The sequence below is a fragment of the Lycium barbarum genome, chromosome 12 (genome assembly GCF_019175385.1).
Source record: "Lycium barbarum isolate Lr01 chromosome 12, ASM1917538v2, whole genome shotgun sequence".
NCBI lineage: Eukaryota > Viridiplantae > Streptophyta > Magnoliopsida > Solanales > Solanaceae > Lycium > Lycium barbarum.
Genome location: NC_083348.1, coordinates 84,742,233 through 84,769,960, shown reverse-complemented (window position 1 = coordinate 84,769,960; position 27,728 = coordinate 84,742,233). Strand labels below are relative to the sequence as shown.

General features: G+C 35.1%; 2 protein-coding genes and 1 non-coding gene across 3 annotated transcripts; all 3 read right to left on the bottom strand.

The window, feature by feature from the left end:
* Positions 1-1,622: 1,622 nt before the first annotated feature.
* LOC132622796 (large ribosomal subunit protein bL21m) lies at positions 1,623-6,813 on the bottom strand. Its single transcript, XM_060337470.1, has 5 exons — positions 6,214-6,813; positions 5,921-6,001; positions 3,573-3,674; positions 2,283-2,357; positions 1,623-2,199 (listed from the first exon to the last, which is right to left on the bottom strand). The coding sequence occupies exons 1-5, from the start codon at positions 6,607-6,609 to the stop codon at positions 2,089-2,091; spliced, it is 765 nt and encodes a 254-aa protein (XP_060193453.1). The 5' UTR covers positions 6,610-6,813; the 3' UTR covers positions 1,623-2,088.
* On the bottom strand, positions 2,768-2,875 carry LOC132625299 (U6 spliceosomal RNA). The gene has a single exon (XR_009576734.1). It is a non-coding gene; the product is annotated as a U6 spliceosomal RNA (small nuclear RNA).
* Positions 6,814-13,220: 6,407 nt separating the features above from the next.
* Positions 13,221-20,046, bottom strand: LOC132621664 (probable hexosyltransferase MUCI70). Its single transcript, XM_060336003.1, has 9 exons — positions 19,029-20,046; positions 18,263-18,502; positions 17,951-18,161; positions 17,532-17,641; positions 17,249-17,448; positions 15,332-15,435; positions 14,346-14,533; positions 14,060-14,259; positions 13,221-13,684 (listed from the first exon to the last, which is right to left on the bottom strand). Exons 1-9 carry the CDS (start codon positions 19,261-19,263, stop codon positions 13,448-13,450), a joined length of 1,725 nt encoding a protein of 574 aa, XP_060191986.1. The 5' UTR covers positions 19,264-20,046; the 3' UTR covers positions 13,221-13,447.
* Between the last annotated feature and the right edge of the window lie 7,682 nt (positions 20,047-27,728).

Genomic DNA, 27,728 nt, shown 5'->3' with positions numbered 1-27,728 from the left:
AAATTTGATGCACTAAGTTATTAACTTTTTCTTATAACCATCTTGTTCGACACTCGCTGATCCGACTAATTCAGATTTGTACCATATAGGCTCCATTAAAAGGGAAGCAGTCCCCAACCATATTATTGTCATACATTGTACATGCCAACTAAGATATTCATTGTTCTATATTCTGTAAAATACATGTACACTTCTACTCTTTATTGTGAGATAATAATAAAACCAGGGGGAAAAGTAGAAGCACTCCACATGTTAATGAAAATGAAAGTATTGTGAGTGGGGTGGTAGGCTAACAGAGTCGTCGTGAGTGGGAGGGACTATTTTATATGACACAAATGATTCCATTATTAGCTTCTTCTTTTTAAAATTTAAATACAAGTTGGGGCACTGAGAGAGGTCCTCTTATTTCTTTTCCCAGCTTTAATTTGTTCATCAATAATACTTGGGTTAATAGGTGCGCAATTCTAGTGATATCCACTTGTTTCTGTTTTTTTTAAAGGAAGAAAAGGGTTAAAAAAGCAAATAAACAAAGCAATGTCCACTTTCAAGTACTTTTGTTTTTTAAGGGGGGAGCTATATACCAAAGCTTAATCATCAGCTCCAAAAGAAACACAACTCAACATGAGCAAAGAGAGAGGTGTAGAGAGATGTTATAGAGGAGCTTGAGTGTCTAAAGAGGAATATGATAACAAAGATTAGAAGGATGTTCTTTAGCGAGTTCGCACAAAAAATCTTATCGTATCATGCATCTTAGTAGTTAAAAAAAAAATGCAAGGTGATTTTCTTTTCGTCTGTGTAAGTTTTGATGGACAATGTTCCTTGATACCTAAGCTAATTGAAAGTAGCAAGTGCCCGATATAATAATCGAGACGTGGACAAACAAGCTTGAATACCCCCATTATCCAAACAAAAAAAAAAATGAAAAATCGCATGGCATAAAATTAGATGCTTTTGAAAAAATGGTAGGGCAAAGCGAATAAGTGGGGTAAAAGAAAAATGAAAATGAACTACTATAACACGGTGGTGACAGAAAGTGGAGAGAAAGGGAGTTCATCCTAATCTCAAGTTTTGTTTTGGAGTCAACTCAAACCTGTGTTTTTGCTATCAAGAAGTGGGACAGTGTGTGGTGACTACTGTTTTAATTTGTGTTTATCCAAGTTGTTCAATCAGAAATTAGATTATGCGACATCTGTTTGACAAATATAGTCTGGAACTTGAAAGATTAAAGCAATCTACTCGATACTTTATGTCTCAAATGCAACTATTATATGGAAAATTCTCTCTCAAGGGTGAGGGTGAGGAAGGTTTTGCAATTAATAAATTTTTGTTTAACCAACAAAAACTGCAAATCTAAAATATATCTCTGTAACATACTTCGAGTTCTTGCTAGTAAATTTAGCTCGATCAGGTCACACCCCTGGCAATTTAACTGTTAATTCCACTATAGACCTATTCTGATTTTTGTTACCATATTCATTAAGCTGCAGTGGTAAAAAGCTTTTCAAGTTGCAATAAAATAAATCTATACTATAACAATTTTCATTCTTTCTTCCTCACCCACACAGGTACTTTAGATAATAGCGTTTCAACAACTTTGTCCAAGAAGCAGAATCTAGCCGATATCCAGGACCCGAACCTAATATTGGACATGTATTTAAGTAATTTTGTAGCTAAATAATGCTAATGTATTATACAAGGCAATGCAGAAAACAAAGATCCAGTCAAAGCTGATTATATTTCGCCATAGCCTGACTACTGCATAGGGAAAGGACAAACCAGCAAAGAGATGAAAGGAAGTCAACACTGCATTAAGAGTAGGAAATACTCCTATGCAAGAAAAGATTATTTTCCTTATGAGCTATGTGCTCTCATAACCAAATACACATCCTCAAGATTTTGACTATGTTAAGCCTACAACAGATTCGTTCCCTTCCATCTCACGCCTGATTACCATCTGACCACATGTGGCATCTGAGTTCTAACATCAAATTTTATAAGAGAAAATGAGAATAAAAACGCTGAGCTGTGTCAGCTGTATATGCCAAAAATCCCCTACTCAAGCATCTTTCTTTGATCTTCTTACCATCTTTAAGCTGCTACTGCGACCTTCTTTGCACCCTTCTTCTCTGTCTTGAGAATTGGTACCACTTCAGGTTTTTCAACCCCTTGTATATCCGTAATCCTCAACTTTGTTAATTCCTAAAAATCAAGGAAAAGAGGATGACAAGTTAAAGTAATAAACATATTTCTTTAACCTTCTTATCGATGAACAGATGAATAACCTGCCGATGCCCTCGTGTTCGTCGATAGTTCTTTCGTCTCTTCTTCTTGAATATCAGTACTTTGGCATCTAACGCCTGGACCAAGATAAGGACAGATCAAACTTCTTAATCTATCTGAATTGAGATAAAGTTGTACATATACATATTTTATTTTAACGGAACTAAGTTATCCAAACATCCAAACATCCAAGCTCAGAGCCTGAAGATCTTTGTTAATCACAGAAACCACTTCGGATGTATTGAATATTACAAAAACCATCGCAGTTAACCATAAATGGCGGAAGTTAGTGCAACTTATGCAATTTACCCAAAGCATATCAATACCTGTCAACAAATCAAAAACAAAATAAAGCAAGCAAAATATGCAAGATTGCTTAGTCAAGGACTCCAGGTGAAATTTTTCGCTGCTTGCTTAATATTTTTAATACTCAAGGGACAGAAAGCTGATGGATTGGCAGAGGTCTTTCCTCCCAATCACAGGTACTAAAACTGTGAGTTGGACCATTTCTTGATTTGTAGTATCATCCATTCGTAGGCTCATGCTAATCTTCTCTGGATCGTTACAACTATTTTGGATGTTCCCCAAGGGGCAATAACGAAACTAGAACTAACTGAGCTATAAGTTTAAGATCTAGACCGTGGTTCTTCAGTCGAATTGCAGGTCATATAGTTATTTCATGTTAACAATTGCCTCTATTATTAGTTCCTTTAACATAGCAACAATCCAACTACTGAAGACCTACTGCAAATTTTGTATGTTCTTGCTGTTCATAAACTTAGATGGTAGAGCAGTATAAATTCGACACTGAAGTCAATCTTGCAACCAGTAAAGACGAAGTGCACTCGTTACCAGAAAAGTACACATTTCAAGGTCCTGTGTCTAGTCTATCCTCCTTCACTAGATACCTTTGCAACAGAAATGAAAAATAGATACGAATAAGTTGGAGAAAATAGAATCATTCCTCTCCATGAACCTCCACCTGATCCTAAAGTAATCTTTTGAGAATTCATTCAAATAAGAATTTCTTCTATCCAAAATTTAAAGCATTAAAGAGTGGTTTTGAGGAATTTCTATATCCAAGTTCTCAAAGTTCATGAGAATGACAATATACTTTTTTAAAAATGACAACGGTATCCAGGCCCGCTTGCGTGCAATTCGACTATTCTATTAGGTACCCGTTACCGGGTAAGTGTGTCCACCAAGACTTAGGCAGATGAGAATGACAGTATAAACACAAATCAATATGCAAACAAGCTGAAAAAAGGTAAGAGTCATGACAACTATCTTACATGCTCCTCAACAACAGCATGAACAGCTGCATCGGGCAATATAGGCCTGCCAATGATTGTCTGAGTCTTTGAGCCCAACAGCATAACCTTGTTTAGAATCAACTGCACACAGAACAATGACAGGATTAATTATGTATTCAAAAAACAGTTTTTTTTTTTTTTTTTAAACTGGTAAGTGGTAACTGTATCTTTTATATTTCAAATGTAGTAAAACAGTACTTAGGTAGTACTGAAACCATATTTACCAACAGTTTTTTTTTTTTGGACAAGATGTATTCACCCAACAGAGATTCCAATTTACAAGCATTTTCTCACAAGTAGAAGGCAGGCATAAACTAAAGAATTAGATAAGGAAAAGTACAGAGCAAGCTTCACCAGGGTCAACGTAGCATAGGCAATATGATCCTACATTGTGGAGCTTATACCTTTACTTCAGCTTGAACTAAAACCAGTATACTCTCAAGAAAACATGAATCATATACTTTTTTTTTTGATTAAGCACCGGGTGTCCGGGTCTCTTTGAGCCCCGACTAATCCCGGGGGTGCACAGGCCCTCGGCAAGGAGTTTCCCGCAAGTGCACCACGGGTAATTCAGGGTTTTACCCCAGTCCGATGGCCCTCAGAAATTGTTTGCACCCAGTGGGTTTCGAACTTGAGACCTTGAAAGGGAGCAAACCCCAAGGCTCAAGCCAATTACCACCGGGCCAACCCCTGAGGGTTAACATGAATCATATACTTATTTGTGATAAGGTAGTTTTTGACTTCTTTTTGTTAATACTGAGTCATAAGATTTGTTTGTGAAGCATGAATATGTAAGCAGTTTATTTCTAATAGAATTGGAAAACCAAAAAAATTGGCTTTACTATAGAATGATATCAGAAGAATTAGTTTCAAAGAGAAACCAAGAATTAGTCTCAAAAGATGTTCATTTTCAACAATAGAATGCAAGTCTCCTTTTTCTTTCTGTACTTTAGAACAAAATGCACATTACCCTCTTTTGATAATAAAAACTTCTTAATTCTTCTTCATCATAACAAATAGTCACATGAACCCTCCCATCATGTAGAGTCTTCTTTTAAAGAATCTAATTAGCTGATATTGGTATACTGAACTTCTGGCTTGGCACAGAATAGAACATGAATCTTCGGAATTGCAGGAAAGGTTACAAGACTTTGTAATCAGTATAATAAATATGGAAAACTCTAACATGCATTTATCTTTTACCTTTAAAAGAAAGCTAAAGATTTAAAGAATAAGTCAACGATAGTGAATAATTTGCTAGGTTTCCAAGATCTTTTTCTTAGTTGCATTTTTTTATATAACCAAAGAATTGCACAGTTTTTTCTTCTTTTTTTGTATAAGGAAGAAAGCCGCATTGTTTTATGGAAAAGATTTCTTTAATAAGCAAAATTCTAGACAAATTACGGGGAATATATTAATTATCGAACAAACAAATTGGAATGTGCCGTTACTCCTTTTTTTCAAGCATCAGATATGATAAAAATAGAATTATGAAATTCTGAACATTTAAAAATAAATATCTTAATTTTTTTCCTGCAGATATCACCACTTCATTGATGTTGTTAGATATACTTTTCCATCGAATTTCCCTTCAAAATTGAACAAGAGCCTTTCTTTTAGTAAATACTCTTTGTAGAAGAGCAAAAGACTAAAGGTAGCAGACTAAGATACCAAACAAAAAAATAGTGACTGAGATCTAGCACATTTGCTCAAGAGTAGAATCAAGGAGGTCATGCATATTGTATTCTACTGTTATGGTCGCTAAGAGGTCATACTGTTTATCACTCTTGCCAAAGGGTCTGTAAGAAAACAACTTCTTTTTTTTTTTGACGACATGGGAACCCGCAGCCGCTACCCTTGAGGTGCACACAAGGTAAACCCAACTTCTGTGCAATAGCTCGCACACCACACAGGAGAAAATAACCATTTTATACTACATCAATTCTGAATCATCTAAGATATCCCCAGGATGAGGCCCATAAAGCTATAATTATTAGTTCACATATGCATCTTCCCTTACTTGAACAAATAAGAGAGATTAGATGAACAGGATCAAAATTCAGCCAGACCTTTGACAGCCTTAACCCGCAACTGATCCTCTGGTTTTTGTTTTCAAATGTTTAGCAGTTAGGGATGGATGTAGTATGATGAAGAGGGATCCTCCACTTGAACTATATATGCAGTTAAACCAACTCTTTGTAAGAATAACTATACTTACAGTTGTACTACGCGGACTGACTTAAAATCCTACATCTGCCTCAGCAGCATTTATTAGAAAAAGATATCAACTTTGTACACAACATTCAGGGAGTGAATACCAAACTGACCTTGTCATTGACTTCACAGAACTTCAGTTTCTCTGTAAAAATGGAATCACCATTGCTCACTTTAAACTGGTAGGAACCAATCTACATTCACAAAGAAAACTTGTTCAATCCTCATACAGACAAAAGTAAAGTTAATTCATTTAATCACAATAAGTATAGCATCCTCAATATCCATTTTCACAACATTTGTACTTGACCGTGCCATTTAAACAGGCTAATGTGAGACCAATGTTACATAATTAGTCAGAAAAATGTAGAGAAGCATCATTGAACATTGGATTAAAATAAGAAACCTGAATAACAGCAAAAACGGGTTCGTATGGTTTGAAAACGCGGTCGGATCGCTGAAGTGGACCCATCACCTTATACCCAATTTCAGCTGCCTCTTGTTCTTTCTCCTCTTGAGTATACTCTCTTCTGGGCTCACTATTCGACTCCACGTCATCGTCATCAAAATCAGTTTCATCGTCGTCATCATCACCATCGCTAATGTTCGGCGGTTTCGAGCAGAAATGGCGGCGGAAAGATGAGATTTTAGTGCTAGTTTGGGGGCATTTTGGAGATGAAGTTAATGTGTTGAGTAGTTTTGGGGTTAGGATTTGAGGGGGAATGGAATTGAGAGATGGGTTTGGAGAAAGAAGGTATGATAAATGACGGGTTAGGGTTTGAAGGCATCTCCGATTCGCCATTGTTGGCTTTTGGGGAGGTTTTTGAGTGATGGTGAAAATCTAGGGTTTAAGAGTGAGCTCTGTCTCAGTTCGTTCTGATTCACTCACGTACAGCTCGGTAACATGACTCACATTTACTGGTTCATGATTTTACACTTTATTGACTGCTAAATTTACCTGATAATTTATTTGAGTTTATTGTTGTCCCGCCGTTATAAATCTACCTTATGGAGTACCTTGTAATTTTCACTCTTTACACTGACTTATGTACCATTTTGCCATGAAAAATAGTATAACTATTCTGTGTTTGTCAAAAATATCTCAAATAGTGGATATCCAAAATATCCCAAAATATCCCAAAATATCTCAAAATATCTCATGTCCTGTTTCTCTATAAATAGGATGCACAGATGCAATGTTGAAAGAGCAGAAGTAATATAAACTGATATCTCTCTACATATTCTCTCTACATATTTCTTCTGTGTATTTACTTCATAGCTTTATTTTATAACACGTTATCAGCACGAGACTCTGTTATCTCGAGCAAATACTTCAAAACCTCGAAGGTATTGATTTCTTCGTTTTCCTTTACTAATGGCAAATCTTACTAAATGTGAATTTGTAGCCTTAGATATATCCGGTAATAGATATATGTCTTGGATTCTTGATGCCGAGATTCACCTTAATGCGATGGGTCTGGAAGACACCATCAAAGATAAAAATGAGGCATCAAACCAAAACCGTGCTAAGGCAATGATATTCCTCCGCCGTCATCTTGATGAGAATTTGAAAATGGAATATCTCACAGTTAAAGATCCTCTTACGCTGTGGAATGATCTGAAAGATAGATATGATCACCTGAAGATGGTCATACTTCCACAAGCACGTTTTGATTGGCTCCATTTAAGGTTCCAAGACTTTAAATCTGTTAAGGCATATAATTCTGCAATGTTTAAAATTATTTCTCAATTGAAATTATGTGGTGAAAATATTACTGATGATGATATGCTGGAGAAAACATTCTCCACTTTTCCTGCCTCGAGTATGCTCCTGCAGCAGCAATACCGAGAGATGAAGTTCAAGAAATATGCTGAACTAATCTCACATCTTTTAGTGGCTGAACAACATAATGAATTACTGATGAAAAATCATGAAAGCCGACCCACTGGTACTGCCCCATTCCCTGAAGTGAATGAGGCAAATTTTCGCCATTCTAGGCGTGGAAGAGGTCGTGGCCCCAGTCGTGGTCATGGTCGTGGTCGAGGAAGGAATTTTAATCATGATTCTCGTTATGCACCATATAATACCCTTCACCACCATCAGTGTAAAAGGAAGGATGAAAAGCATGATGTTGTGCAAAAGAAAAATTCAGAAAATAATTGCTTTCGATGTGGAGGAAAAGGGCACTGGGCACGTACCTGTCGTACGCCAAAGCACCTTGTTGATCTATATCAAGCCTCCCTCAAAAGGGCAGAAAATGATGCCGAAGCAAATTTTATTTCTGAAGATAATGTTGAGCCTATGCATTTAGATGTGGCAGATTTCTTTGAAATCCCTGAAGGAAAAATAGATCATCTGATCGGTGATGGATCTGTATTAACTTAGATATTTCATACATGTCATTTGTATTAGCTAATGTGGTTATGTTTCCATATATAAGTAATAAAGTGTGTGTAATACTTTATCTAATCAAAATATCTACTTCGATGTTTACTTTGCCTATTTTTTCGTTTTGAAGAATATATGGAAAATCCTCAAATATTATTTGGATCAATGACAAATCATGAAGATATTTGTGTGATTGATAGTGGAACAACGCATGCTATATTCAAAGATGAGAAATACTTTTCTCAATTGCGTAGAAAAAGGGGAAATATTAATACAATTTCTGGCAATTCGAAATTAATTGAAGGCTCCGGAAGAGCTACTATATTTCTACCTAAGGGGACGAAACTTGTTATAGAAGATGCACTATTCTCTTCTAGATCCCCAAGAAACTTGTTGAGTTTCAAAGATATCCGCCGTAATGGGTATCACGTTGAGACATTAAATGAAACAAATGATGAATATCTTATCATTACAAAGAATGTCTCCGGCCAGAAATGTGTTTTGGAGAAATTACCAACTTTGTCTTCTGGCCTGTACTATGCAGAAATTAGTACAATGGAAGCACACTCAATCGTAAACCAGAAGTTTAACGATTCAGGAACTTTTGTGCTTTGGCATGACCGAATGGGTCATCCTGGATCAATAATGATGAGACGAATTATTGAAAATTCAAAAGGGCATCCACTTAAGAACCTGAAGATTCTTGAAAGTAGTGAGTTTTCATGTGTCGCTTGTCATCAGGGCAAATTGATAACCAGGCCATCACCAATGAAAGTTGACATTGAATCCCCTGCTTTTCTAGATCGTATACATGGGGATATATGTGGACCTATTCACCCATCTTGTGGGTCATTCAGATATTTTATGGTTATAATAGATGCGTCTTCGAGATGGTCTCATGTGTGCCTCATATCGTCTCGTAACCTGGCGTTTGCGAAATTATTGGCACAAATAATACGCTTAAGGGCACACTTCCCAGATTATCCTATAAAGGCTATACGTCTTGATAATGCTGGAGAATTTACATCCCAAGCTTTTGATGATTATTGTTTATCAGTTGGGATAAAGGTTGAACATCCTGTAGCACATGTTCATACCCAAAATGGCCTTGCTGAGTCATTTATTAAGCGTGTGCAATTGATAGCAAGACCATTACTTATGAAAACACGGTTGCCTACAACCGTCTGGGGTCATGCTATTTTACATGCAGCATCTCTTGTTCGTCTTAGACCGACTCATTATAATAAATACTCCCCGTCACAATTAGTGTTTGGTCATGAACCAAATATTGCTCATCTTCGAATCTTTGGCTGTGCTGTATATGTGCCTGTAGCACCACCACAACGCACTAAGATGGGCCCCCAAAGAAGGTTAGGAATATATGTTGGGTTTGAATCACCCTCCATTATTCGCTATCTTGAGCCATTGACGGGAGATTTATTCACTGCCCGATTTGCAGATTGTCGATTTGATGAAACAAATTTTCCACAATTAGGGGGAGAGAGAAAAGAAATCAAAAGAGAAATTGCGTGGAGAGTTCCATCACTATCTCATTTTGATCCACGTACCCCTATATGTGAGCAGGAGATCCAGAAGATCATCCACTTACAGAAAATAGCAAATCAAATGCCAGACGGATTTACTGATTTGAAAAGAATAACTAAGTCGCATATCCCTGCAGAGAATGTGCCTATTCGAATTGATGTTCCAAAGGGACAATCTACTAGTGTCATAGCCTCTGAATCTCATCCACGCCTGAAGCGTGGTAGGCCATTGGGCTCCAAGGATAAAAATCCAAGAAAAAGAAATACAAACAATGATCAGAATGACACTATGAAAGGATCTCATGAAGAGATTCAAGATCTGATTAATTCTGATATTCCTGAAGAAATCAGCAAACCCGAGACTTCAGTGAGTGAAGAACTATATCGTTCGAAAATTGTGGTGAATAGTGTTTTTGCATATAATGTTGCACTAAATATTATAAAGGGCAGTGAGGATCAGGAACCTCAATCTGTCGGAGAATGTCGACGAAGATATGATTGGCCAAAATGGCAAGAAGCAATTCAATCAGAATTGAATTCACTTGCTAAACGTGAGGTTTTTGGACCTGTAGTCCAAACGCCTAATGGTGTAAAACCAGTTGGTCACAAATGGGTCTTTGTACGGAAAAGAAATGAGAGAAATGAAATTGTGCGATACAAAGCACGCCTTGTTGCACAAGGATTCTCTCAAAGACCCGGCGTCGACTATGAAGAAACATATTCACCAGTTATGGATGCTATAACATTTCGATACCTCATGGGTTTAGCTGTCTATGAAACCCTTGAAATACATCTTATGGATATGGTTACAGCTTATCTTTATGGTTCACTTGATAATGAAATTTATATGAAAATTCCTGAAGGATATAAAATGCCTGAAGCATTTGGTTTAAAGTCTCGGGAAATGTATTCAATCAGATTACAAAGATCATTATATGGTTTAAAACAATCAGGGCGTATGTGGTATAATCGCCTAAGTGAATACTTGATAAATGAAGGATATATAAATGATGCCATTTGTCCATGTGTTTTTATTAAGAAAGCAAAATCAGGATTCATTATACTTGCTGTTTATGTTGATGACATAAACCTCATTGGAACTCCAGAAGAGCTCCAAAAGGCGATTGAATATTTGAAGAAAGAATTTGAGATGAAAGATCTCGGAAAGACAAAACTCTGTCTTGGTCTGCAAATTGAACATTTCGCAAAAGGGATCTTTATCCATCAATCTGCCTATACTGAGAAAGTTTTAAATCGGTTTTACATGGACAATTCGCATTATCTTGCTAATGCTACAAGACCTGACATAGCATTTTCTGTTAATTTGCTAGCAAGATATAGCTCTTCTCCTACACGGAGGCATTGGAACGGGATTAAGCATATATTGCGATATCTGAAGGGAACTAGCGATATGGGTCTGTTTTATACTAACAAAGGTAGTACAGATCTTGTTGGTTATGCAGATGCAGGTTATTTATCTGATCCACATAAAGCTCGATCTCAAACGGGCTATCTGTTTACATGCGGAGGTACTGCTATATCATGGCGATCGACCAAGCAGTCCATTGTTGCTACTTCTTCAAATCATGCTGAGATAATCGCTATTCATGAAGCAAGTAGAGAATGTGTGTGGTTGAGATCAGTAATACATTTCATTAGAGAAAGATGTGGCTTGAAGTGTGATACAAAAATACCCACAGTATTATATGAAGATAATGCTGCATGCATAGCTCAATTAAAAGGAGGTTTCATAAAAGGAGATAGAACAAAGCACATTTCACCAAAGTTATTTTTCACACATGATCTCCAGAAGAATGGTGATATTGATGTGCAACAAATCCGTTCAAGTGACAATCCTGCAGATTTGTTCACTAAATCTTTGCCAACTTCAACTCTTGAGAAGATGATATTCAAGATTGGAATGCGAAGACTCCGACATCTGAATCTTGGTCTTCGTCAGGGGGAGTGAAATACGTGTTGTACTCTTTTTCCCTTAACCAAGTTTTGTCCCATTGGGTTTTCTTGGTAAGGTTTTTAATGAGGCAACTCTCAAAGCGTATTATTAGATATGCGCACTCTTTTTCCTTCATTAGGACTTTTCCCACAGGGTTTTTCCTAATAAGGTTTTAACGAGACACATCATCTATTAATGGATATCCAAGGGGGAGTGTCAAAAATATCCCAAATAGTGGATATCCAAAATATCCCAAAATATCCCAAAATATCTCAAAATATCTCATGTCCTGTTTCTCTATAAATAGGATGCACAGATGCAATGTTGAAAGAGCAGAAGTAATATAAACTGATATCTCTCTACATATTCTCTCTACATATTTCTTCTGTGTATTTACTTCATAGCTTTATTTTATAACAGTGTTAGCATTTAATTAATGGCTATGTTTAGCTTTAACTTGATGTAGAATTAATCAATTCACCCTTTTTAGTCTGCGGTGACGGAGTCAGAAATTTTATCAAGAGTGTTTGAAATTTAAAGAAATAATATTTAATATATGTTAATTGTTAAGGATGTTCAATATGCTATAATACATATCTGGAATACCTAAAAATTAATTTGTCCACGAGGGAGTATAATTTTTCGCGTTCGGCACTAGTAGTCTGTATCTTTTCATGTTATTATAATAGTCTGTTGAAACTTGTGGCGTGTTAAGATTATATTTTTAATGATACTCGTGTGCATATATCTCACGCACAAACTTGCAGCATTTTTGTGCATGCAAGTGCAACCCTTTTTGAGACATTATTCACTTTCTTTCCAACAATTTCCCATATAATGAGAAAATAATAGTATAATGCATTAAATGTAGTGTTTTCCGGACCATGAACTATACCTTAAAATTTGATTTACAAAATAATTGGCGAAGTTTTTCAACTTCTATGAAGCAAAAATTCTTAAGATAAATTAAGTTTCTCATTTATCATGTTATACTTCACTGATTCCTCATGAGTATACAGGAAATTCTTGTCTCAAATTTCACATGAACGGCCGCTCACTCCACATCAAGTGTATTTAGCAAATACTGCCTTTGGTACTAGTAGAATGAAGAAAATGCCTAGCGATCTAACAGCATAGCCATGTGAAGCTCCTAACTGTTACCTTCATATGATCACCAACAATGGGATTTTGAAAAATACTTATCCGCCCTCGATATTTACACCCAACCAAGCAATTTAACCACAGATTAAAGTGAGAATATAGATCACATAACCATGGTTAAGTAATTAAAGCTTTTATGCACGACAAATGTCTCGCATTGAATTGCTTGGTGCAAACATCACTTGCAATGAACTAAACCACGACCTCATCTCAGTTAAACAACAACAACAACAACAACATACCCAGTGTCGTTACACAAGTGGAACCTAGGGAGGGTAAAATGTACGCCGACCTCACCGTAAAAGTGAATTTCTTCTTTCCTCAGACCAATAGTGTGATGGGCAGAAAGTACATGAAGCTTGCGATTTATGTCCAGTATATGATGGGCTGTGATTTCATAATGTTTTAAGACTTAATTATATACAACAAAAAATAATAAATTGATCACCTCCTAAAAAAATTGATGGAAAATTTTGATACCGCCTTTCTTGTAAACATCATCTATAAGACTCATCTTGCACAGTTCCTAACCCCACAATCCATATTCTTGAATTAAGGGAAGGAAAGAATAAGAATTTTCCTAAACAAAAAATTATCTGAAGTTGAGATCTTTACTACCCGGAATAACTTTTCTATGACGTCTGGATTTCCTTTCTCTCCCACGCTTTGTGGGTATCTTTTTGACTGGACTAGTAAGGAAACTTGATGCTGAAACATTGGGCAGGATCCTCAGAGTTTCATCAATTACAGGCGGCAGAGGATGAACAACCGCAACAGCACTAGGAGGAGGTGGGGGAGGCCAGTGCTCAAGAACGTCTCTATGGTAACCCTGCAGATAGCAGAAAATATGGCAGATAGTTAAACTATCATACTTGATCGGTTAGTCAAACTATCATAAGTCACCATTTCAGAAAGAAAGAGCAAAGAAGGGGATTTGAAGAACTAAAGGCCAGCTTGACAACAGCAAACTTTAACAGAGATGTGGACCAGCAAATAGCAACTGCATATTGCATTTGCTCCCACTAATACCACACAGCACAATCCAGATGCGCATAGCAGTAATACTAACCAGGCACCCACATTAACCTTTTATGACCGTTTTCATGAATTTCTCAAGTGACCAAGTACAGGAATGGAAGCAGGTCTTTTGTTTTCAGATTCTATCAAATCAACTCAATCCAAAGGGTAAAGATATAAAGATCACCTGAACCACAAAGTTTCGCCGTTCACAGTCTAAGAACATATTCAAAGTCCAATTTGTCTTTTCCCTGATCTTGTCTCTCACGATAGCAAAGCTAATTTGGTCTCTTGGAGTAAAGCGGTCCACTTCATTAAACCAAAGACAAGTAAAGAGATTGGAGATCGGAATATGCTCTTTTACAATTACACACCCCTCAGGAACATCTGCAAACATATAATAGCATGCTCAGCGGAGAGGAATTATTCATTACAAGTAAAGAAAGATGAGGTCATAAGCATCACACACTAACCACTCGTGATAGGAAGTTTAGCTCTGGTATATGGAGTTAGACCTTCCTTTTTATAGAAGTCAACCTGGAAATCGATGGAAGCATTGTCAAACTTAGAAGCAGCCTTATTAGCCTCTGCTTCTACAAACACATCAAAGCGCCTGTAGTGTCTTGATATTGCAAAGCTTGCATTTTTTCTCCACAAGAATCTGACATAGAAATGAGAAAACTTCAATTAAGCAAGTTGGGCAGAACACAAACGGATATCTGAATCAGAAAGCTAGGATTTAATAATCGCATGGTTCTATAACCATTTATCTTCAAAGCAAGATACTTTCCTCTGATAACAAATGCTAATCGGCCCTTCCACGTGCTTAGTTTTACACTTAAGTCATGCACCAATGAGCAGTATGACTTTTTTATCTCTGTAAGGTGTCAAACATATAAAAAGCCTTGTTGGAGAGTTGCAAAATGTTTTAGGCTATCATGGCAAAATCCTGAGCATATCTCATACTAGCATAAGTGACATGTCACAGTAAGGACCATTTTGACATGGACAGGCTCAGACTAAAAATTCGAAGAGGTGACTGAATTTAGGGCAACACACATCTCCCATGACGTATACTTTGCGAACAACTATTGTCTCCTATCCTGACGAGTATTATTTACCTTATCAAAAAAAAAAAAAAAATTGACGAGTTGATTAAGGATGTGCAAGATACTATGAATGAGAGCAGCAGCCGCCCCAGACCAAAATGTCTGTAAGCTCACTATAGTTAACTCAGGTTGGGGAACATTATGCAAATCCATGTCCAGTATCAAATTTGCAGGAAGCATAACTTGTACCTCTTAGAAAACCACCTGGGTGGCCCTTAATGCTATAACTCTCAAGGAGAAACCTGGTGCTTTAGTTAGGACATGAAATTAAACCCATAGGAGACCATACGGTAGCTAAGCATGAGATTTGATAATGTACATATGAAATGTGGGTTGAGCTTTAGATATACCTTTCAAGTATTTGATATGGATCCACAACAAGCTCAAGTTTTGCGTCAACCCATAGAGAATAACGAGCATTTGGGAAAAGCCTGTGCAGCAAAAGCTTTGGGACCTGCAACGGCAACAAATTCTCACTTATACAAAATCTGTTTACAACACTCCTTAATAGAAGAAGCACTCGCCTAACCATGCGACAATTTGGCTATCAATTGGAAAGCAGCTTTCTCAAATCATTCAGTTAATACTGACAGGACACACAAATGCCAAGTGGACCAGATGGCTAATAGAAATAGAAACATGATAACTGCAAGGAATGCAAAACATAAAAGAGAAAAACTGCATATGGGTGTCACTCTAATCCAGTAAGAAAAGCACAAAGCTTCCTACATGAAGTCGCTAAACATATGTAATAGGGCCTAATCAAAAAAAAAAAAAAACACACACTAAACATATGTAATAGGGGAGAGAAGTTTCCTATCATAAGAAGATTTACTATAACAAAACTTGTGGACATCATGAAATGTGAATAAATCTCAACAGCAACTCCGGTTTTGGGAATATCCTGTTCCTCCTACTTTCATAAGATATGATAATATTTCTAATGCCACCAGCAATGAAGAAAAAAGTAATAATACAGACTTCTCTTTAGGTCGGAGTGGATATAAGGAATTTATATAGCCAACCCAGCTAATTTTGGGATTAAGGCCTAGTTTATTGATTAGCTAAAGGCTTTTCTTTCGCTACACTTTCAGTTAGAAAAATTCAGGAAATGAAACTTACTGTTAACAGCTGCTAGTTAAATAATGAAAGGAGACCACTCCATGAACTCAAATTGCTAAGGAAACCATCAACGAAGTATTTCTAGTCTCTTTGTCTGGAAAAAGACCATCCATGTAAAGTGACAGCTAAAGCCAAAAGCCTACTCGTGTCTCAAAGATGTAACTACCTCCGGAGGAAGATATCGTAAGATGGTAGTGCATCAAAAAAGAAAAATTCCACCAAAACTAGGAGCATTTTTCAATGCATCTTATGCTAGCTCTCAGCCTTCTGATTTTTTTTTTTTTCAAAAAGAGAATCCACTATACTGGTGGGAGGTAGCAGTACCCGGTGGAATATTCGAGGTGCACAAGCTGGCCCAGACACTATCGTAATTAAAAAAAAAACATCCAGCAGCTTCTTTCAAGAGTTCACTCTTAGCATAGAGATAATGGCTTGTTACATTTGTAGACTTCAAGATACACAACTACTACTATACCTCAATCCCAAGCTAGTTGGGGTTGGCTATATAAGTAAAATATTCAAGTCCCAATACAGACTCAAAGTTTGGGAAAGGATCCAAACTATAAATAGAAAAAGGAAAAAAAAAAAAAAGTTCACTTATCATGTAAATTTTTTCATTGTTATTAAAAAAATCAAAGGCTTTCTCATCAATTATGAATATGCAGTTCCAATAGCTAAACCATAGCTGCAGTTCTCCACTGACTGTCTTTCGTCATTTGCAATTTTGATCAATCTAAGACATTTCCATAAAGCTCACTCTCAACTGATTCATTTTCTTCAAACATTCAGTAGAAATGAACAGACTAACAGGTTACTTATATTGATTGGGCAATAAGGCTTCATAAACGACTACATAACTCTGAGAATTGCTATTCTTATATCTAAAAAGTAGAATTAGTGAAAAAAGAAAATGCAGAAATCACCAAGTATCCCTTTAAGTCATTCATGTACTACATTATCAAAAAGTCATTCATGTACTACTCTTGCATCAATTTCCCAATATTTTTTTCCAATGCATCAATGCTCTCTCACATACAGCATGAAAAGTAGCAAAAACCATCATAAATAGCCATTGTTTCTATTGATAATGTCTGCAAAGTCCAATATTATTCAATATAGGCAATGTACAACTAGGCATTAGTTACCTTTCCATTTCGTCTTGGATCATCATAAGGTAGGTTATGAACAACGACGATTCTCCATAAACCAATTCTCATGCTACTATCCAGTTCACTTGAATTTCTCAGAAAATTTTCGGTTTCCTCATCCACAAACATGTAGAAGCAGACATTCCCTTTAGCATATTCACTTACATTTTGTGGTTGACGAATCAAATCAAAAGCACCTGGTCACAAATGGACTTGTTACAACAACAGTCAGCAAGTTCAGCGACTCAATGTGACTTTACAATAATTGAAAGATCAATACCAAATATTGCCGATGCCACAACAACACCTCGACAAGATTCCATCGCAAGAAGGTTAGAGTCATCAATGTCAAAACCTGTCTGATACCCAGGCCTGGCTCCCCTGACAAATCTGTGCAGTAGAATAGCGCAAAACACAAAAACTCAGTAATTTGGCAATAATGTAAAACATCATCATTAATATCTAAAATATGAAGTTACAAATAGCAAGGATTATTTAAAAATAAAAAACCTGTAACTGAAAGCTTTATAATATTTTCGAACAGATAAAAAATCATAGCTGCAGTCACTCTCTTGTGTTCATAGAATTGCCAAAGTAGAAACAAAAGGAAAAATATTTAAAGATAACCCCAGTCATGGACTCTCTTGTCTACATAAATTGTCAAAGTGGAATAAATTGTCAAAGTGGAAAAAGGCATACCCGCAGTGCACACTCATGGACTCTCTTATATCATATGAATCATTCCTCTGCTTCAGGGAAGGATACCCACCAAATTCTGAACCTCCAAACTCGGATTTACTCAAATTTTCTTCATGAATGTAAGCCAAACTGCTAACTCCAGGAGAAAAGGACGGTGCATCTGGCATTAATGCAATAGCTTGTTCGACAGGAAGATAGCATACTGGACATGCTGAAAGAACGAAAATAATCGGTTAAGAACTTAAAGCTTATATTTTCTCCATCCCAACCAATACAAAAATATTTAAGAGTAGAATATCGTGAACAAATTACGCCTTGGTCCAGTCCTCTTCTTATCTGCTGGGGGAGGTGGCAGTGTGAAGCCTTCACATGGATTCCCAGGAGGAAGAGTGTACCCTTTAAAATATGCAGGAGGTGGAGGCGGGGGAGATTCAATTGATGCAATTTGTCCAAGATTATTTTGCTCTATCGAATCGATATGCCTAATCTGTCCGGTCTCTGGAGGAAACACCTGACTATTCATGGAGGTGGTAAGTTCCTGTGTATCTTCACCTGATACCAAGTTGAAAATTGCACAGGTCATGAAAGGCAAAAATAAAGACAAAGGGATGTATGTGCTAGTTCCCATATATGGATATGGAACTGTCAGATCGAAGACCATTTCCTTAGCCATGAGACAGAAGAACAAGATTGGACAATGTAAGAGTGTAAACTAGACATAATCAGGAAATTTCCTAATCAAGACATATGAAGAACCCAAGCAAAGTTCCACCAAATCCAAAGCCTTCCGGGCTTTGAATTGATAAACACTAGGCATCAACCGTATCAAGACATAATCATTCTGAAAATCCCACAGTAACATATCAGTAAATGAGATTTTCAATGTCATATTAATTAATTATAACCAAAATGTGCCACATTAAAATTTCCAAAGGTGCATGAACAACTGCAACTCAGCATTAAATTCAAGACAGAATCTTGTAACATCTATCTAAACTAGAATATTAGTGCTCCAATATGCAACAATGTGACTAATTTCAGATATATGCTAGGCAATGGGCAAGATTAAAGATCAAACCTTTGGCAACATACAAGACCCACAAAAACACTGCAGCAGACACAGCACAAAGTAGCAACATCCCAACCTTTTTTCTAGGTGCAAATTTGCAGATCCAAAGAAACAATCCCTCTTTCTCCTTAAACATTTTTGGGGGCTTTCTTGTCTGGAAAGGAGAGCCACTGTTCTGTAATTGGTGTTGTTGTAATGATCCATAACTCCCTGAAGAACGAAGACCCAATGACCCTGTAGTCATTGTTCTCCTCTCAACCTTTCAACTTCACCTCTCATCACTGATCCACATCCAATTGTTAATAAAGTTTGGATCTTTACACTAAAATTATCTTTTTTTGGCATAAAATCACCAAGAAAAACTAGACCATGTTCACCAAATGATCTCAAGAATCAAAATCGATTGTCCTTTTCCAGTATTTCGATCCAATAATGACACCCCACTTAGCCAAAATCACTGCAGCACTGTCCTAAAATGTGATAATGCAACAAAGAGAGTTTGGTTTTTTTCACAGCAACTGAATATGAAGACTCAACTTCTTTTCACACACACAAATAACATATCCCAAAGCTAAAACAAGTACAAGCACACACACACAAAAAAAAAAAAAAAAAAAAGTAATACTTCCAAGAAAAATTGGAATGAAAAATACAATTTCTTGAATAATACAAATTTCTGTGTATAATGATTAATTTAGAAGATTGGAAAAAAAAGAGATGGAGAAATAAATGTCACTAAATTTAAGATTTGTCGGGTGGGGAGAAATAATACTAGCACTAACTTCTAGGGTTTTGTGGTACTATCAAATCTAAGATCACTCTTCACGAGTCTAATTAATTTAGTAGATTATTTTCCATTTTTATGGAGGATATACCTGCGAAATTTCCTATATTCAAGAAATAAATTATGAGAAATTAATAATATAGGAAATAAAACAAAAAATAATAATAATATGTTTCGAAAAAACAAAAGAGATGATGATTGAAGGTAGGTTGTTCCATGTGCGCGTGATGCGAGGCGGCGGGCTATATCACCAACGTAATTAGTTGGAGTTCCATTAGGGGACATTAAAAATGCACATCTTCTGTATAATGTGAATATTAAATTGATCAGTACAGAATTGTTGTAGCAGTTAAATATTTTTTATATTATATTTTTTCATCTTTTTTATAAGAAATATAAGTTGTATTCTTCTTTCTGGCATACTTATTAGTACTAGTATGTGTTGTATTCGGCAATGTTATGTAAATGTGATAATTGCGTTGTCAAGTAATGTTATTATAGACAAGCAATCAAAATTATCCTTAAATATATTTGATTTTTAACAAAGAAAAAGAATGTGCTTAATAACCCATACGCTCTGTGTATGCATATATCAGTATTTTTAACAAATAAAAGTTAATGCGTATAATCAAAGTAGATAACATATTTTATGTGATTAACTTAACTATCTAACATACGAATGAAAATACAAAAAAAAATCCAACATTTGAACAGAAAGTGTCTAATTATAAAATACTTTATTAGAAGTTGAGGTGTTCAATTGGTACTTGGCTTAATTAATTAGAGTGGGTAAATGAAATTTTCTTACAAATTTAAGAGTTTGCTATATGTTAAGCCTAAAACTTATGAGAACTATACTGTAAATCATAGAAGAGGTAAGAAAGCAACACAGATTTGACTACTTGCAAACCTTTAATTAAGCCTTGCTTCCTTGGACAAGAAAGAATGTAACGTTACGTAATTAGTCTAATTTATGTTTTATAAATAAGTACTTAATTTAGTTTTCAAACTAGTAAATGTTACTCCTTATTCTGCGTAGTCCACTTGATAATTAAAACAGATTTATACTATCAGTGTAAAAAATTAAATCCTTAAAAAATAGTATCTCGATTAAGTTTATCAATCATTATATGATTATATATTACTAGAAAAACAAATTTTCGTTTTAGAGTGCTAAACAAGTATCAGCATTCTATTAGGACATCATTTCATATGAACTATTGTGATATTGTTGGTATAAGTCAAAGCCATGCAAAAACAAAAGTACCTAGTTGTTTTCAGTACATTGTCAAAAAGCGAAATTTTGAACACTCTTAACTACTATGTCGATAAATGAATTAATATTGGCATTATGTAGCATTGTACATTTATGTGTTAAGGAATCTAATTTTGAAGTATCAAATATGACTTAGGACGTTTTGATGATTGACAAATGGTTTGGACTAAAAAAATTGGGCTGAATCAAATGAATAACATGGAATAACATGAAATTGTTGATAAAATAATTTTTGAGATCTCAAAAAGAAATAGTTCTATTCTTGTTTAGACCCATTCTCTTAATACAATACTAATAGGTCCTTGGTATATTAATTTCTAATGGCTGCAATTGGCATTTGTAACAACCATATGCCTTCTAACATTACTTTGTCAAAAATAATGAATCATATTCATTGGCCATTACTTTCCTTCTATTACTCTTCTTTATTGCCTACTCTTTATCGCCTTATTCTTCTTTTTATGGTCACTGACGAGGCCAATGTGTATAGATTTTTCTGCTCGTACTCTGTCAAATTATAGTAAAATTTAAGATATCGTCCCACGGAGATTGGAATCACCTATGCTACAGATTTGTATTATCTTTGTTACTATTTGAGAGAATTAAATTGATGAAAGGTGAGTTTTTGAAATTAAAATTACTTAAATTAAAAATAAATCACTTCCGGAAAAGTTATATATAAAAAGAGTTGGGAACTGCTGAATTCACTTGATATATTTTTGCAATAAAATCTCAGTTTCTACATGCATTTCTCTAAGGAATAATTGTCTATTGCTAATACAATTATATTTTCACACTAAGAAGTTAATTAACACTCCGTGAGGTTATGTCAATTAATTGCTTTAAAACTAGTGACGATTAAACTGAAATATTTTCTTACTTGAATTGTGCTACAAGAGTAAAGACCTCTTGCGATTAGCCTTTAAATCAATATAGTTATTTGAGTCAATCCCTCCGTGAGAATTAGGACTGAAAGAAATAAAATAAAGACCATTTAAATCAATAAACTTAGTTGAGTCAATCCCTCCATGAGAATTAGGACTGGAAGAAATAAGATAAAGATTTGGAATAATAATACTAAAAATTACTCTCACTCTGCTATTTTACTCATTGGGTATTATATATTAATTTTGCTCAACGAGAATTACAAAATTAATATAAGAATAACTTAGAGATAAAATATGAGAATAACTTAGATATAAAATATGTAGACGTGATAATAATGAATTGAAATAATCATTCCAGCACAGTTTGAAATATAAATAAAAGGTTTCAAGTCAAGAACATATAAAAACTGAGATAGTATTATGAATATATCAAGCTTCCTCAACTATCCCAACAGAAAGAAATTACTCCATTATGGAGTAAGAGAAACAAAAAATAGATAATGTTATCCTACAAAGACAAAAACAAGAGAAACGGACCAAGACTAATTCTTGTATCTTGCTAAAAATTGGATGCCCTTTGTCTTCAGAGTAGCTTGCTACTTATAGAAATGGATGCCTAACTTTTTCTCCATAGACGCATCTGTGGATGCCATAGATGCGACTGTGGTGACGGACGCGTCTACAGATGCCATAGATGTGACTTTAAATTTTCACGGATATGTCTACGGAGTTGTAGATGCATAAGTGGTTCTCTTCTTTTTCTTGGCAATTTGTTCCTTCTCTTTATTTCTCTTGTATTCTTTTTCCTGCAAGATTTGTTAGAAGATATGCGGGAATATGATAATATTATTCATGTTTTATTTATAAATTTTATTTTTTATACAAAATTACATGAATAATTTATATCCATCGGTCATCAATTTCCAGTGAACGTTTGATGATTAATTCATGTCATTAGATGGTTTCTGACAATATATAATTCTACACGTCTTCTTTCTTTTGCAAGAGAATGAGATCAATATAAATCTTTCTACCATATTATAGTGTGCTGGGTTTTATAACAAAATAAATCTTTGAGTATTTTCCGTAAGATTTCCAACAACCTTGAGGATATTTCGTACTTAGTTCTTACGAAAAATACTACTTACAAAATCGTTAGTACTTTTTTATATATACCTCTCCCAGAAAAAATATTTAGGAGATGTTTTAGTTTCTTTGATGGAGAACAACCAGAATTCAGTATTCGAGAGATCAAGGGATTTTCATATTGAAAGTACTAATTCATGCAACAAAGAATTAAACTCCATGATGGTTACTATCATGATTCACAAAGAAAATCAGGAAGAAGGAGAAGTCATAGTACAGTAAATTGGTCTTTGGAAAGGTTTCTGCATTGAGTGTAATGGAATATTTTGGTAAAAAGAGAGGCAGAGGATTCAAGTGTTAGAGATGACGGACCATAACACATATCATATGCGATCTTTCGTTACTCGCCTCTCGGCGGCAGCCACTTCTTCAAACTAGGTTCGTTTGTCCACTTCATCAACTTTGTCATGCTTACTGGAAAATTACAATAAAACAGGTATGTCGCCATGCTACCTTTGTTATTATTTTTAATGAAAAAAAAATATTGTTTTGTGTGGAGCAAATTAAGCCAACATACCCCTCAATGTGAAAGAAGATTCCGAGAAAGGATAATCCTGCTAAGTAAAATAAATTTGACTAAGCGGATGAATATTTGTTGTGGTCATCTCTCAAGCGAATCTTGTGTATAATGTGAGAGATTGGGTGTTAGACTTTGGTGCTACTAAGATATTTGTGCTAACATAATTTTGTGTTCTACACCCAAATTGAAGAAGAAGAAGAATGGTTTATTTATCTTGGTGATTCAAGAACTACTTAGGTTCTTGTAAGTGGAAAATTCTTCTTAAACACATATTTGAAAAAACATTGGCACTAACTGAGCTGGTACATGTTTCTAATATTTAACCACTTTAATTTCTATGAGATTATTAGGAAAAGTTGGGGTGAAATTTTCTTTTGAGTTTGATAAGGTTGTGTTAACCAAAAACGATATTTTTGTTGGCAAGGGTATTGTAATCATGATTTATTTATATTAAATGTTTCTCAAGTTATGAGCGAAAATGCTAGTACTTGATTTAATTTTTATGGCATGCTAAACTTGAAAACATATGAATCAAATAGGGAAAACTTTTATCTCTTAGTGTCTATTTATCTCTTAGTATGCGTTTTAACTTTTACTATGATAATTATTTTTTAATATATTATTTCTTTGACAAAAGTAATAAATCTGGAGATCTTATATCACATCGTATTAATAAGCTAATATTTAACTTGAAGATTGATCCAATATTTTCGTGTCTCTTATATCATGAAATTTAGAAGCAGAGTGAATATCCTGATTTAAATAAAGGATGATATGCATGTGATGTTTCAATTGTAACTGATCGTGTTTAAAACTAAGAGAGTTAGAAAATTAGAGAAGTTTGTTGGGTGCTTTCTCTCTGTACGTTTTATATTATTTTGTTTATTTATAAGTAAGAGATAGTATGACTAAATAATTATGGTGGTACTAGGAGGAGAAACAAATTGGAGGTAAAAAAATTCTTATGAATGGTGGAAAAGTTATTTATGTAGATTGAAATATTTGAAATTGTGGGGGTGTCTTGCTAATGTTATGCTATTTATTTTTTAAAAGAAAAAGAATATCCGAGAGGTATCACAATTATGGTATTAGACATAGTGAATTTTTGGAGTTGGTTGGTAATGAGACTGAGTGGTTAAGAAACCTCTTAATGAGTATCCAATTGGAATAAAACTAACATCTTTTGTGTATACATTAATTGTGGTTGACAAGCAGTAATAACTGTAGTGAAAAATAAAAAAAAATTATTGGCAAACATAGACACATTCATTTGATACATAACGTGAAAAAGCAGCTGCTGTGAGATAAAATTATTTATGTAAATTATGTGAAGTCAGAGGTGAACTTGGTCAATTCACAGATTATAAGAAACATCGAGGGGAATGGGATTTTTTAGTCAATTTGAGAAGATCAACAATGATAGTTACCCAACCTATGTGATTGGAGATCTCATGATTAGGTTCATATGGGTAATAACAAGTCATTAGTTGATTAAGTCTGCACTATTAAAATTATGTCCCTTCCTATGGTGTGAATATAGTGCAGTTCTGCAAGGCAAAGTGAGGCTGAGTTATAAACTCTTAATCCAATTCATATCCTTTATAGGTGGTATATTGCTCTACAGAACACACTTAATGATTGGACCTATATGCGTGTGAGTGGTGCCGCTTCTATGAAATTGTGACGGATTTCAAGAGCACTCATGTATACCAGGACACACACATGGCCTCTTAACGCAAAATCACGATAACGACAAAGATTGTGCAAGTATAATGTGATTAAATAAGACCCTGGACTTACAAAAGAATTTTTGGTTCATAGAAGTTCTAAACCTCACCAATTGTTCGGTAAGTTTATTCTTCTTTTATCTAGGTCTGTTTCATAGTCTACGAGATACCAGATTTGACGCATTATACTCATATGTGAATACCCAACATAAACTTCTTACTTCATTTTATTTCTTATTATTCTTTTTGAGATATGTGGGGGATTGTTGAGAAAATATAATATCTCAAAAAAAAAATAGTTTTATTCTTGTTTAGACCCATTCTCTTAATACAATATTAATAGGTCCTTGGTATATTAATTTCTAATGGCTGCAATTGGCATTTGTAACAGCCATATGCCTTGTAACGTTACTTTGTCAACAATAATGAATCATGCTCATTGGCCATTACTTTCCTTCTATTACTCTTCTTTATTGCCTACTCTTTATGGCCTTTATTCTTCTTTTTATGGTCATCAATTTCCAACGAACGTTTGATGATTAATTCATGTCCTTAGATGGTTTCTGACAGTATATAATTCAACACGTCTTCTTTCTTTTGCAAGAGAATGAGATCAATACAAATCTTTCTACCATATTATAGTGTGCTGGGTTTTATAACAAAATAAATCTTTGTTAAATTTTGGCTCCTAGTTTTGTACTAGAACAGCTTGTTGAATCCTGGGGGATACACCCACACCGGGTGAAATATCCTTAAGGACAGTGTCTTAATTGACATGTCTCAAGCTTTAAAGAATTCGCTACAGTGTTCATGATCGAGCATTTTCCGTAGATTTCCAACAGAAATTACAGATGTTAAACTAAATGAATCAGGTACTGCAGTTTCATGTTCCATTCAAGAGTTTGACTGCTAGTAAAACTCAGTGAATAGAGGAGTCTCAAATAAGAATAAAGGATCAGAGGAATATGGAAGTCTTTAGGAATATCTTAGATAATCTTTGCACCAAATAGAACTCCTAAATACTGCATAAGTCCAGCTATGAAGCAAGGAGTTTGCCTCTAACTCAGACATATACTTATCCTAAAAATATTTGTGTTTAACTAACTTGCTTCCACTTGTTATTATAAATATACAAGTCCTTTGTTGAAGAGATCCACACACCTATGTTGAAAGCAATAGCAGAAATCAAAGCATACAGTGAAGATCATTCTTAAATTTTCTGTCAAACCAGTCGAGTGTGTGGCTGATACATTGGACCAAATTAAAGGGCTTGTTTCATTTCTATATTTCACAGTGTCTTCAATTCTATTTTATTGTATTAGGATTGTTATTGAGTTGTACCTATTTTCAGCTTTCTTAGAAGCATTGTTTAGGTATTTTTCTAAAGAAAAATTAGCTTAAGTTAGTGGTAACTTGGAGGGGTCACAACTTTTTCCTTGATTGTTGTAAGAGGGATTAGAGTTAGTTCCTAGGTTGCAATTGTTTTGTAATATGAGTGTAGCTATAGTCAGGTAATTGTAGAGGTAAGGGATTAAGGGTAGTCTCTTAGGTTGCAAGTGTTTGTAATCTTAATTCGGTTGGAGCTCACAGTTTTAGTGAAGTTCGGGTTAAATTCTGCAAAGGTGTAGATCGTGATTTTTTCAACCTTGTGAGCCGGGTGTTTTCCACGTAAAAATTTTGTGTTGTTACTGTTCTGATTGTCCATCACATAGGCGAAAATCTGATATATATAACCCAATTCACCCCGCCCCCAACCAATCCCCCCCCCCCCCCCCCCCTCCTGTATTATTAGGATGTGCAAACTATCAGAATTGTTTTTTTCATTTTTATATCCATTTGTTGCCCTTAATTGTTATGCTCATATTTATTATGAGCCATGTGTCTAATGATTTCTTAATAGAAATTCATTCTCGTTAATTTACTTTTGAAAAATAAGGAGACGGGGAGCATACCTTAAATTGTTTGGATGAGTTATAGTAACACAAGTATTATGTGTCAATTTTTCTATATTATTTGTTCAATCAGAATATAAATATGTGTGTGCGAGTGAGTGAGAGAGGCGTATGTATTTGTGGATCCGAAAAGGAGCAAGGGTACCCTTAATGTATGAAAAACTAGTAAAACTATCCGCTTTGCGCGGTCATAAAAATATAGGGAAAAGGACACTGTATGTCCACTCAATCAAACTAATTCCACATTTAACCACTGTTTAGGCTTAATCCCACTAGGTGTCCGTTCGGCCCAAATTAATGCCAAAAAATGGTCGGTCGGCCCAAAATAATGCCAAGGCTAGCAAGCCCAACAGCCCAGGCTCTTAAAAAAAAAAGGTTTTTTGTGGCGACTAAGTCGCCACAAAAATGTCGTCACTA

Excerpts from the sequence above, each read along its gene's own strand:
- LOC132622796 (XM_060337470.1), bottom strand. The coding sequence starts at position 6,609 with ATGGCGAATCGGAGATGCCTTCAAACCCTAACCCGTCATTTATCATAC. Across the intron at positions 6,002-6,213 it reads CCGTTTTTGCTGTTATTCAG|ATTGGTTCCTACCAGTTTAA; the intron begins GTTTCTTATTTT and ends TTGTGAATGTAG. Across the intron at positions 2,358-3,572 it reads ATGCTGTTGTTGAGGAGCAT|GCGTTAGATGCCAAAGTACT; the intron begins GTAAGATAGTTG and ends ATCTTGGTCCAG.
- LOC132621664 (XM_060336003.1), bottom strand. The coding sequence starts at position 19,263 with ATGACTACAGGGTCATTGGGTCTTCGTTCTTCAGGGAGTTATGGATCA. Across the intron at positions 18,503-19,028 it reads GGTCTTGTATGTTGCCAAAG|GTGAAGATACACAGGAACTT; the intron begins GTTTGATCTTTA and ends ACTTGGTATCAG. Across the intron at positions 14,534-15,331 it reads CCATATCAAATACTTGAAAG|ATTCTTGTGGAGAAAAAATG; the intron begins GTATATCTAAAG and ends TTTCTATGTCAG.